The sequence below is a fragment of the Artibeus jamaicensis genome, unplaced genomic scaffold (assembly GCF_021234435.1).
Source record: "Artibeus jamaicensis isolate MK-2021 breed Jamaican fruit bat unplaced genomic scaffold, CSHL_Jam_final contig_2259, whole genome shotgun sequence".
In the NCBI taxonomy this organism is placed as follows: domain Eukaryota; kingdom Metazoa; phylum Chordata; class Mammalia; order Chiroptera; family Phyllostomidae; genus Artibeus; species Artibeus jamaicensis.
In genome coordinates, this window is record NW_026521468.1 from 1,047,826 (window position 1) to 1,061,285 (window position 13,460).

General features: G+C 46.3%; 1 protein-coding gene across 3 annotated transcripts in view; it reads right to left on the reverse strand.

Annotated features, from left to right (window-relative positions):
• Positions 1–13,431, reverse strand: part of DNAJC7 (DnaJ heat shock protein family (Hsp40) member C7) — a 29,734-nt gene extending 16,303 nt beyond the window's left edge. The window contains exon 1 of one of the 3 annotated variants that reach the window (XM_037129682.2): positions 12,685–12,953. In XM_037129682.2, coding sequence (XP_036985577.2) covers positions 12,685–12,752 — 68 coding nt within the window. In that variant the 5' untranslated portion in view covers positions 12,753–12,953. Of the gene's footprint in view, positions 1–8,607; positions 8,652–12,684; positions 12,954–13,318 lie in introns of those variants that run through there. The other 2 variants (XM_037129683.2, XM_037129681.2) reach the window with 2 other exon arrangements.
• Between the last annotated feature and the right edge of the window lie 29 nt (positions 13,432–13,460).

Below are 13,460 nucleotides of genomic sequence, written 5' to 3' on the forward strand. Positions count from 1 at the left end.
GATGTTTAAGATGGAAAACAGAGTTGAACGACAGCAAAGACCAAGAACTTGGATGACAGGGACATGTGAGGTACAGGCTGCCATGCCATGCTCTAAGGAGCCCCCACCCACTGGTATTCCCTCTGCCCCTCTATCATCCCTGTAGCATCTTGGGTAATCTCAGAATTTCTGCCCTAACCCGATACATTTTTTTGAAGCTGTGCCATTAGACAAATTGTACTTTCCAAAAGAAACAATGTTTATCATAGGGAATTATATTCCTGCCCAAGGAATATAATTCCAACTAACACCAACTCCAACATGACTGACAACGTTTTAAGGAACAACCACCCAGTACCCTCTGTCAAAGATACCCAAAACCATTCTACTGCCCGACCTGAGCGGCAAAGATAATTCTTTGCCAAAATGATTACTGCACCATTACTACAGAACTGAGCGCAGAACTGAGCGCTTTTGTTACAAGGAAGCCTTGGTTTCTCTTATTGTCCCCCACACATGCAAACACGAGCTGAGTTCAAGGGCTGCCTGAAGTAGAAACAAAAGTGCATTGTTCTTAACCTTGGTAATGGTGTGGGAGTTTACAGCTAGATTCTAGGAATATTGGCACTGGGGAGATTTGTGATTTATTTAAGTATCTACTTCAAAATACAAACCGGCAAAGCTGCCATCTTCCTGGTGGGGCGACCCCCTTCCACTCTGCTCCATGACTGCCCTGGCGAGCCTCACTAACACGAAGAGTGCTGAAGAGAGGAGAAGGAGAACGGGCATGACCTCTCCCTGCCGAAAGACTGACGGCCACAATGCCTGGAGAGGCCCCGTGCTGTCGGAAGCCCTCAGGAAGGGTCTCCTGACTACAAGTCTGGGGGACCGATGGCCGTCTTTCTACATGGCGCACACCAACCATCCTGCAGCTCGAAGTGAACTGAGGCGCCACATAAAAACTAGGAGGAACCCATCCTTTCAGCGCAGGCGGGCCAACAGAATAGAAGAAAGGGCTTCCCCAGCACAGGATGTCAGAGGCTGAGTCAAATTCCTGGGAGGAAAGGCAGTAGCAAACTCAAAGGGAACAGCAGGCCCAAACAGGCACCTGAGAGGATCCAGCCATCTCTGCAGCTGGCTAGTGGCTAAGAATACACAAATTCTTGTGGAAAGGCAAAGACATCGAGCACCTGCGCCAAGGCTATGTGGCAGTGCAGAGCTCGCCAGCCACAGAGACAGCAGTCTGCACAGCTGCTGCAGGTGTCCTCTCCTCTGTGTGACACTGCCCCACGGGGGAGAGCCAGTTCAGCTCTGGCTCCCACCAGAATGGCAAAGGATGGCGTCCGTGCAAGACTGGTGAGAATCATTCAGGCCAGGCACTTTCCACACATCATATTCTTACTATGTTAGTTTCAGTATCCCTATTCTTCAAAGGAGAAAATGAAGGCTTCCAGGTGAAAGACTGGCCTGAGGCTACAAGGCCAGACCGCACCGTCAGATGCCAAATCTCTGCACTTCCCATAACGCTGTACGTTCTCTCGGACGCCCACCTCTCCCTATGGCCTATGACTCAAAGGTAATCTGTGCTGCCAGGAGGAGCAAGACCTGGGCGATGCAGACGGACTTCTTTAAACCAAGACACCAAGTAGCCCAATGTATAAAATCCAGCTCCTGAACAGCAACCTGGATTTAAATGAGCTAAATGACATTCTAACACCTAGTCATAGAAAGAACAGGGCTCCTTTAAAATACAAGACCTAGTAAACTGGACTTTGCCTCCCCCGAGAAATGCATTTCATTTTAGTAAATGGTGAGTAGATTCCATTCTAGAGCAAACAAAGCAAGTAATGTAGAGTCAGCCCACAGCAGGAAGAACAAGAAGAATTGTGTTGTGACAAGTTACCATGTTTTTAACCTCACACTGCACAGCATCAGGCCAGAATTAGCTATTCCCACACAACTGCCTCATGAAAAGGACTTATTTTCATAGAAACATGGTTGATTAACAGCTGCCTGAACAATAGGCACTTGGTGCTTTTAGACTAATGCTTATTTTTTGCCTCCAGGTCCAACGCCCAAAGTGGAGTCCCTCCTCCATTGTGAACCTCCCACCAAATACATGACAAGCTTTAACCAATGGGCCTGACCCTGTGAGACCAGCCGAGGAAAGAGTGGATCTTTGGAATCCAGCATGGCAGCAGCAAGAACTGAACAAGGCTGCATCAGGAACAATTCCAGGGTCAAATCCATTCAAGTCCTGCCCTGGGAGTCTGAGAAAGGGCTGAAGCTTGTTCAAGTTGCCCTTACAGCAAAGGGCCTGAAGGATGAGGTGTCAAAGGCGTGGGACTGGAAAAGAAGGAGAAGAGCAGGTTAACACTGGAACTGAAGGCAATCTGGTGGTGGCATCGGTCACTCCACTCACTGCCAAGGTCAATTCATTTGATATGCAAGTGAAGTGAGATACAACACATATCTACTAAAACACATCAGTACTCAGAAAAGAATTAACTGCCTTCACCAGGAACATCTAAAAAAGAAAATAATTCCAAAAGGGACTAAATTAAACTACAGATAATCTTCTATGGCCACAAAATAAAACTAAGACTAAATCCTAAAATGTAATACCATAGGAAAATATACACTTGGCCATAACTGACCGAATACCACTATTAACAGCTATACTTTATCTCTAGTACTTGTTTAGATTTTCAAAGTAACTCCAATGAAGATCTTCGAAACGGCCTTCTGAAGTGGTTATGGTGACAATGCCACATGCCCTCCAACAACGGGAGAGCCACTGAGGCACCCATGGTGGCTGCACGGGCTTCCTAACTCCTGGTGTCCTATGAGTATTCCTCCAGATCCTGTTGGTTTGAAGGTTTTTAGCTTCAAACTAATTTATCCAGTTCCCCACTCAATCTCTGGGTCAATTGTAAACAGTGTAAATGTCATCTTCCCAATTTTTCAAGAGATGCTGGAAATGCCTTTACCTCCACCAAACCAGTCCTTTCACTTCAATAGCCAGCTACAAGATCTTATGAAAACAGCTACTAAAGAAAGGTTTTCAAAAACTCCATCCTCACCCTGGCTGGTGTGGCTCAGTGGACTGAGCACTGGCCTGTGAACCAAAGGGTTGCAGTTCGATTCCCAGTCAGGGCACACACCTGGGTTGCAGGCCAGGTTCCCCAATAAGAGGCAACCACACACTGATGTTTCTCTCCCTCTCTTTCTCCCTCCCTTCCCCTCTGTCTAAAAATAAATAAAATTAAATTAAACTAAATTAAAAACCGCAAAAAACCCTCTATCCTTTTTGGATGTTGTGGGGAAGCCCCTACAACAGGATCACGGCTGGAGGGCTGGGGCCAGCCTCCCTTCAGACGTAAAGAGATTCCATCCTTCATTCGCTTTGCTACGTGTAACATTTTTTGTTTTTCCCAACAATTGGAAAACTGCAGTTCTTAAAACCTGGTTTTTTACATCACATGTGTATATCCTCTGATCATGCAGGTACATTCTCTCTCTCCCCCAACTCAGCACTCATTTATCGCAGATGCTATTACTCCACAAACACTGCCAAGGGAATCATTTCGCACAGGTTTAGCTGAGTTCATCATCATGTGATCAAATAGACAACTGGGCTCATGGTTACCAGCCAACTTTGCACATTTACAGCTCAGCTAAATTAAAAACACATTAAAACACCATAGCTGATATTGCAGTGTGCCCCAAATTAGACGCCCCATAAAAATTTCCATTTTCTCTCTAAATACTTCCAAGTTGTACACTTAAGCAAGATCCCTGCCTTAGGCCAACTAGTCTGCCTTTTAGCAATTGAAGAGGTATTCAGAAATTTTAATCAGCTTTTGCTAATGCAGGATTCTTTGGGTGGTAGTTTTTAAACATTCTCAGCATGTCTGGGTTCACTCTGGAACTGCTTCACACAACGCACATTTGTAGATTATTAAACAGGGATGAGATGCTTCACTACTCGTAGAGTATCATTTTAAGATGTACTCTATCTCAGCCCATGAAAAATAAAGACCAGCATGGCTTCACAACATTCTCACCCTAACAAATACTGATTAAATATTTGTACGACAAAAAACATACCACACTGCTTTTATCTATCTATTTAAAGTATATGGCTAGCCCTGGCTGGTGTGGCTCAGTGGATTGAGTTCCTGCCTACGAACCAAGGTCACCTGTTCAATTCCCAGTCAGGACACATGCCTGGGTTGCAAGCCAGGTCCCCAGTAGGGGGCATGAGAGAGGCAACCACACACTGATGTTTTGCTCCCTCTCTTCCCCTATCTCTAAAAATAAATAAATAAAATCTTTTTTAAAAGTATTTGGCCGGCCAAGATGGAGGCATAGGTGGAAATACTGTACCTCCTCGCACAACCAAATTTAAGGACAACAAAGATTTAGAAACAAAACCACAGCCAAAACAGACAGAAAGCTGAACTGACAACGAACCATTCATCCAGACTGGTAAGAGGGGCGGAGAGAGGTTGCACAGGAAAAAGCAGTGGCTGCCGGACTGACCCAGGCGCGCAGATGACAGATCCCAGGCGTGGGGTGGCAACGGGCAGACCCAGTGAGGGCACAAGGCTGCTGGCCGACAGGGTCACACATTCACCCGCAGATAAACCAGACCAAAAAAAAATGGTCAGTGACACAGACCGCGCAACCCAGGGCCCGACGGGAACTAAAGCCTAAAAGCACCGACTGGAAAAACTTTTGGGGGTTGAGGTGCTGGGAGAGGCTCTCAGCCTCACAGGAGAGGTCACTGGAGAGACCCACAGGGTCCTAGAATGTACACAAGCCCACACAACCGGGAACCAGCACCAGAAGGGCCCCAAATCCAAGACAGAGCAGAACAAGTGCCACTGCTCCCTCTCTGACCCCACCCCCACATACAGCATCACAGCCTAGCTATTGGGTTCCCTCACCATGGTGAACACCTAAGGCTCTGCCCCTCATAAGTAACAGGTGCAAACAGACCAAAACAGTATGGATCAAACAAAAGAAAAGCTCAAAGCCCCAGAATCAATACTTCTAAGCAATGAAAGAGATAGCCAACCTACCAGATGCACAGTTCAAAACACTGGTGATCAGGATGCTCACAGAACTGGTTGATTTTAGTCACAAATTAGATGAAAAAAATGAAAGCTACACTAAGTGAAATGAAGGAAAATGCACAGGAAACCAATAGTGATGGAAAGAAAACTGGGATTCAAATCAATGGAGTGGACCAGTAGGAAGAAACAACCAAACAAAAAAGAATGAAGAAATAAGAATTCAAAAAAATGAGGAGAGGCTTAGGAACCTCCAGGACATCTTTAACGTTCCAACATTGGACTTATAGAGGTACCAGAAGGGGAAGAGGAAGAGCAACAAGTGGCAAACTTATTTGAACAAATAATTAAGGAGAACTTCACCAATCTGTCAAAGCAAATAGACTTCTAGGAAGTCCAGGAAGCTCAGAGAGTCCCAAAGGTGGACCCAAGGAGGAATACACCAAGGCACATCATAATTGCATTATCCAAGATTAAAATGAAGGAAAGAATTTTAGAAGCAGCAAGAGATAAGGGGACAGTCAACTACAGGGAGTTCCCATCAGACTGTCAGCTGATTTCTCAAAAGAGACTTTACAGGCAAGAAGGGGCTGGAAAGAAGTATTCCAAGTCATGAAAGGCAAGGACCTACATCCAAGATTGCTCTATCCAGCAAAGCTTTCATTTGGAATGGAAGAGCAGATAAAGCGCTTCTCAGATAAGGTCAAGTTCAGGGAGTTCATCATCACCAAGCCCTTATTATATGAAATGTTAAAGGAACTTATACATTATCTAAGGGACTTTCTTTTATCTAAGAAAAAGATAAAAAATAAGAACAGTGAAAGGATAGAAACTCAGTTATTAACAGTCACACCTAAAACAAAAACAAACTAAGCGGACAGCCAGATCAGGAGTGGAGCCATAGAAATGGAGATCACATGGAGGGTTAGCAACAGGGGACTGGGAAGAGGAGAAGGGGGAAAAGGTACAGAATAAGTAGCATAGGTGGTAGATAGAAAATAGACAGGGGGAGGGCAAGAGTGGTATGGGAAGTGTAGAAACTAAAGAACTTGTGACACATGGACATGAACTAAAGGGGGAAAATGTGGGTAGGGGAGGGTGTGCAGGGTGGAAGGGAATGAAGGGGGGAATGGGACAACTGTAATGGCATAATCAATAAAATATATTAAAATAAATAAATAAATGAATGAAGGCAGGGCCTTCTCTCATCAAAGAAAAAAAAGTATTTGGCTAGAATAACGTATTTTTAATAAAGTCCAGCTCTCCCAATGGCATGAATAATACTTTAAATCAAAACAGATGCAGCAGCTTGAATGAGTTCAGTTCAGTTTTTTTTTCCATTTTCTTAGAATAAAAATCTAGCAGTGCTAAAATTACAACTGAGGACCATACGATCTTCTTGTTAGCACAGAGGCGTGTTTAGGTGCCTCTGACTTTGGAGACTATCTTGTTGGCAAGGGCCTTAGATACCTTTTCTTTTCATGCCCTCATCTGTGAACAATAACACGTCACACTGCCAGTGACACAGTGTCCTTTATGCATTCCTACTCTATTTACTACTTCCAAAATGTCACCCTTACTCTGTGACTGTCAAACCCGTTTCTTTTATTCAGTCAGATTTACTAGCTGCCTGCTGATCTAGAAATGTCCTCCACCCTTCAGAATTCATGGGATCTCAGCCAGCGTCAGTGTAGAAATTCCTTTCTCCTTCCCACAGCTTGAGACCTCTTGTCCCTGGCATGTCCCAGGGCCTGTTTCACGCTGTAATCTCTCTGACCTTCATGAGAGAGTAAAGTAAAAGGAGCCTAGGAGACTGACTTAGATTCTGTCTTACCAAATACATACTATTCTTTTTTATCTCCTGACTAATCTAGGGATGGTTTGACGATCTGACTTTCACATAGGTCGGTGGAAGCCACACATAACCTAGAACAATTCCACAGATGGAGAGATTGCGAAATGCAAGAGGTGTGGCATGCTGAGCGCAAATACAGGCTTCACAGAAGCGCAGAGAAAACAGAGTGGGTGGGCTCTATCCACCTGTTACCCGTTGGTAAAGGTGAGCTACCCAGCTTCCTTTACCCAATTTCCTATAAAATACACAGATTCTGCTTTCATTTCAAAACACAAAAACACAATAACACCTGCCCTCCCCCAAAAGAAGACGATGAAGATGAATAAAATTTATAAACACAGTTCAAATCTTTCTGTCTAGATATTCCGGGGGAAGCTTCAACAGAGGCAGAGCCAGAGGGGCCACGGGCGCCGAGCTGAGTCAGTGGCAGAGTCTACACAAGACAGCAGCACTCTCTACTGCTTAAGTAGGGTAAGGCACCAGGCACAGGCTGGGGTCAGCTGCCTCCTTCCACGAGGGGGAAAGTGAGAAACCGGTCAGCTGGATGTGGACAGAAGCCCCACTGGTGCGGGCAGAAGGGCAGTCCGAAGAAACAGCTGCTTCATCTGTGAGTTACGCTGGTTCCTTAAATGGGAGGAGTCACAGCCTGTGGTGACTACCGAACCTTCGATTACTCCTGGGGAAAGAGCGCAGAACCAGAAGCTGCTTCAGAGAAACCAGCTTTCCTGGAGCCGCTGAGGACACCAGGCACTGGCCTTGCAGAATTAGCTTGGGGAATGCAAAGACTTGTTTGCATAACAGAGCCCCAAACTCATCATTTCCTATTCCTTGGTTCCCCATTCTGTAACATCTCTGCCCCCTGCCAAAGTTTAACATTAGAATCAAGAGATAGATAGATAACACTAGCACCCATCAAAAATCTAGCACTGAGCCCTGGCTGGTGTAGCTCAGTGGACTGAGTGCGGGCCTGCGAGCCAGAGAATTGCGGTTCAATTCCCAATCAGGGCACATGCCTGGGTTGCAGGCCAGTTCCCAGCAGGGGACGCACAAGAGGCAACCATACATTGATGTTTCTCTCCCTCTCTCTTCTTCCCTTCCCCTCTAAAGATAAATAAATAAAATCTTTTAAAAAAAATCTAGCACTGAGGTACTAAGAAAAAGGTTGTTTTCTGAGGGTTTTTTTGGGAGGTGGGGTGGAGATGGGAACCAATGTGGGGAATATGAATTATCATATAGTATTTTGCTTCCAAAGTTTTCTAGGTTCTTTAGTTCAATAGGTGGCTGACTGCCTCAGAGCAAACTGAGAACAAACTCTCAGGACAGAAACTTAAAGAATAAGAGAGGCCCCTTCCTGCATGTCTCAACCCCCCCCACCCCAAAGTTTAATATTAGAATCAGAAGAGATAGTTAACACATTGCTTATCAGGCGGTCTGGCCTCCCCACACAAACATTAAGTTACATGCCAAAAGAACAAGTCTCGAAATTAGACTTTAAAAGTCAAATATTCCTCCTCATCTTATCATTCTCAAACCACTCATACCCGACGATGGTGGAGTAAAACACATGAAACTGCCATTTTGATCTGGCTGGAGGAGAAAAAAATTTTCAACCAAAGAAAACAAATATACAACTGGGATAACATACACTCTGATTCCTGCCCTTACTGCTGAAATTCAGACAGTTCAAAAGAATACCTGGAATGACCTCTAAGTAACTTCCACATCACTCAGCATTGGAGAAAGGGGACCAAACACTAGTGGAATAAGGGAGAAATGGGCTCTCAGAGGGACTCTGCATCAGACCACAAGGCACCTAGGCAGCCGCTGACCATTGTTCTCCAATCTTCTAAAGTCCTAGAAAAAGAAAGCAAAAGCAAGTGCCCAGGGGTACTCAGTCAGCTTTTTAAAGCTTAAAATACCAGCTTCGACGACTAAACTAATCCCTGATTGGCTGGAATGAACAATACAGCTGGGCTTTAAGCCAATCAGAATTCTGGTCGTTGGGAATGGACTAGACATTAGAGCAACTGCCGCTCACTGGCCTAACATTTTATTAAAATAGCTCTCAATTTACCTGGCTCTGGTTAATATGTGGATCTGAATTAGAGAGCAAGAAACAAGGAGACCCTCCCTTCCTCTGCTCCAGTTAAGATTATTTAACAATTTGGCCACTTGTTGGTATCAGGGTTCAATTAATTTGCTGGTATTCAGGATTCTGCACTTCTAGTTTACCCCTCCCTTAACCATGACTCATTTGTCCCATCTCCCACTTCTTCATCTCTGACCTCAAAACAAAAATAAAAGTGAGAGCAGTGTTTCTCACAGATTTGGGTTCAAGGTCAAAGATCAATTCCCATTCAACTTGCAGGCTTACTGAAATTTCTAGCTGTCTGCCCTGGAACTTCAAGAGAAAGATTAGGGGGACGAATGCCTAAGGACTGAAACAGGATGAGAGGAGGAAGGGGGAGGGGAATGCTCCATGAACCCCAAAATGTTCCAAGAAGCCACAGCAATCAGCAACTACAGCAAATCCTGGGATACAGATTCAGTGCTTCCCACCAACGGTAGGAACAGAGAAATAAAAGGCAAAATCCGTCAAGCGCTTATTGTACCTAGGTACAAAAAAAGGACCTAAAAACAATTGCTCTTGCTTGCATCCATGAGGAAACAGAAACAGAGGAGCTATCAGCTCAAGGAAGGGTGTCCTCGCTCCTCAGTCTGTGGCTCCCACTGGCTATTTAAGCCTCACACCAGGTACGTGAGGAGCCACAGAAGCGGCTTCTCAATTAGCAAACTTGAAATCCTTCCATTTTACCATAACAAAGACCTGTGGAGACCGCGCTGCTTCCCAGCCCAGGAAATGTGATCAAAGCCGGCATTCAGAAATTACGTAAAACAATCAGCACCTTCCCAGGGAAATGTAAGGCTTTGAGCTAAAATGTAAGCCCTATGCAATTTACTCCCCTGGCTCACAAATTGTTTTATCTGTTCTGGTGGGCAAAGGAAAAATAAATAATCATGTCCAGAGCACTGATATGTTTTAGAGTGCCAACTAATAAATCTTTTATTTTAGCCTCTCAGCTGCTGTGGGGAAAAAAAGCTGTGTTACAGTGACAGGCAAAAAAATAAAGTCCATTTCTTTTCTCTCTAGAGACACTCAAGGTAAGGAAATAAAACCTGTAGCCATTGAAAATGCTGTAATCATGAGGTCCAGTGTCCTGCAAGCTCGTCTCACTCTGCCCCAGCTGCGGGACGGAAACAATTCAGCAGCAGCAGTGGGAGGCCCCTAAGCCAGGATGCAAGGAAGTCCTCGCTGGGCTTCATAAAAATCAACCTGAGAGACCCACCAACTCTTGAGTCCCCAAGTGAACTGGTAATAAAACTGTCTCCGGAGATGTGAACTTGGCCAACTGGCACTTCAAGCCAGGTAGGAAAGGGCAGTTATGAGGGATGCTCCCATCCCTGCCCTCTGCTGTGGCCACACAGGAGGATTCCGAGATTCATGAAAAAATATAAAGCACCTTACTCCAAAACTCCTGAATTCCCACTCCATTTTCAGCATTGGAAAACCATACATAAACAAGGCTTTTTCTTACTAACAGATTCTTCTTAAGGACGGCAGAAAGTCAAACTGTGACTTTTATTATTTCTATATTTTCTTTGTGATTTGTTCACCTAAGTGAAGTATAATAAACGTCTGTTTTATTATGTTCAAAATACATAAATATTTATAACTCTAAGTCTAGTAAGAATGCCTTTTTCATAGTTGAATTTATAGTTATTTCTTCTTAGTGGTAGATGAAATGACTACATTTTACAGTCAATGACATCTTTTTTACATTTCTTATTTTATTTACTTTTAATTTTTATTGAACGTACTGGGGTGACACTGGTCAATAAAATTATATTCAGGTGTCAATTCTGTAATCCATCATCTGTCTGTATTGTGTGTTCACAGCCAATGGCATCTTAAACTCCATGAAACAGGGCAGCTCACAGCAGCCAACACCCTCCCTTGTTCTGTGGTCCTGCTGCTACCGACCGCCATGTCTGGGGCAATGCAGCAACATGACAGCATCGCCAGTTCTGTTTCCTAATATTTCTGGTTCATTTACTGTAACTTTATGATAAAATATCCTCTAAGGCTGTAAATTTTTTTTAAGAAAAAGGATTTGCTTTAAATAGGGGGCTCTGAAGAGGAACCCAAAGTAGGGCTAGTCCCTCCATCAGACATTTACACTGAGTAGAATGAGTTGAAGTTCCCTACAGCCCAAGGCCCTATTTACAATGCAAAGAACCACAGAGCTCTTCACATGAAGTTAACCTGACAATTAATTTAAGGTCTGTGTTGGTGGTAGCCTTCTGTTCCATTTTACACTTCCTTAGTGATGCGGATGATGCTTAGCCCTAAATACCTGGAAAGAACTAAGGCTGATGTGAAAACTCAAAACCAAGTGTGGAGGGCAGTTGGACAGACAGGAACCAAGCAAAGGTGATGGGCCAAGTACAGAAGGTCATCAGGGCAAAAAGCCCTGGGTGCCTACAGGCAAAACTGGGAAAACAAGAGCCTCACCCCAGGGTAACCCTTCCTCCCCCTGGGTGCTGGTGAATGGCCCTTAAGCATTCCACCCCCAGGACAATGAAGTTCTGACCCACATCAACTGTATCTAGGCCTCAGCTGTGCTTTGGGCCCAGGCCCAGAAAAGGGGCAAAACCAGACAAATGAAGCCACGTCTCACATCAGGACCAGCTGCACTGACTAATGACCCCTTCCTAGTCAGTAGAGATGATGACTCTGCAAGAATAACCTGGAAAACTGACGAATACTATACTGGGATCTGTCCTTGACCTCAAGAGGGAGGACCTGGAGCAGCACTCTCTGGAGCAGGCCCTACCTTTCCCTGCCTCTCTCTCTCCTACCCTCCTACCGTCCTTTTGCCCCTGTAACTTGTTCCTGAGCTCACACCGCTCAGATGGCTGACTTCTTCCACAGCTCACTTCCACCTCTATGACTTTCTAAACACACCTTTACTTTTGTATTGGAGTCCTGGCTCTGGATTCTTTCTTAGCAAGAACTCCAGGGCCGAGGCTGGTACACCGAGGTCCAATCCCTGGGAACAATCTGGTACCACTTGGCCTCCGACACGAGATGAGCCTGCACGCGGGAACACGGACTCCTCCGACATCCCAAGGACCTGCTGCCCTTGCCAGTCTCTCACTTCCACCAGGTCCCGAACTGGGAAAACTGGCTACAGCGACCACCCTTCTGCTTGACATTGACTCCTTCCTCACCGAACACATCTTCCGTTTCCAATTTCGATGGCAAAAACCTCAGAATCCCAAGTTCAGACCTCACCCACTAATTTTACATCACCACCTCAAACCGCCCAGGCTGAAGACCCAATGGGCTTGGTATAAAGCTACGAAACCTGTGGGAAGGAGCCTGAGAGGGCTACAATCAATGAATCTGCAGCGGATAAGAAAGGGATAAACTTCCAGAACCTTCTGGTTAGCTTTGCTTCAGGGATTAGGACAAGCGCGTCTACCCAGGACTGCGTTCCAACCCCACTTCCAACAACCTGCCCTCGATGTCGCCAGAATCCAGAGTGTTCTCGAAAAACACTCACTCAGCAGCTCCCTTGGCTAGTCCGACCTGGCAATCTTGAGCCACTGCAGCTGCCCGGCAGTGTCAACAGCGCCCAAGCAGCTGCCCCCTTCCTTCCCACTTAACTTAAGGAGGAATCGTAGTCCTGGGAAGAACGAAGATATTACCTGGGGTGGGGGCAGGGGCGGATGGAGGGAAAAGAATTTGTCCTGTAGAAGCAAAACAAGCCCCTCATTCTTCCTTCCTTCTCTCATTTTGGACTTCTGGGGTAATGGGGGGCGGGAGGCGGGTAGGGGCCGACCAGGTCAATAATAGAGACACAGAATCACCTCGGACCCAGACTAGTGCTCGCTGGGGTGTAATCAGTGCAGAAAAGAGTGAGGCGAGCACGGGCGGTGGAGATGCAAAGTGCTGATCGACAACAATGCACAGAAGTGAAGGCGGGGGTCGGGGATGACGTCAGGAAGGTCTCCCGGTCGCCGGGCCGCCTCCCCCACGCCGACACAGACCTCAAATTCCCTCAAAGACCCAGTCTCCACCGCAGGGACGACATTTCTCTGCTGGAGAAGGGCGCGACGCCTCAACTCCCCAGCCAGGCGGAAGCAGGAGGGGAGGTCCGACCTCCGAGAGCGCCCCTTCAGGGGGTCCATCCGGACTGGTTCGCGAGCGTGCGTTGGGGTGAGGGGGGTCCGCGGAGGGCGGGGCATCGCAGCCAGCTGGGAGCTGCATCCTGGCTGGGACGGGTTACCCGGAGCCACGGAGCCGAAGCTCGCCCCTTCCACTACCCTGCTACCTGGTTACCTCTTCGCCCCTTCGTCGTCAAGCAGCTCCGGCTCAGTCGCCGCCATTACCACATCGCACTCCGCGGCAGCCGCCATCTTACCGCCGAGACCAGAGAGCCGGGTGGGAGGCCAGCGGTGCAGAGCACTTCCGGTCGGACCAT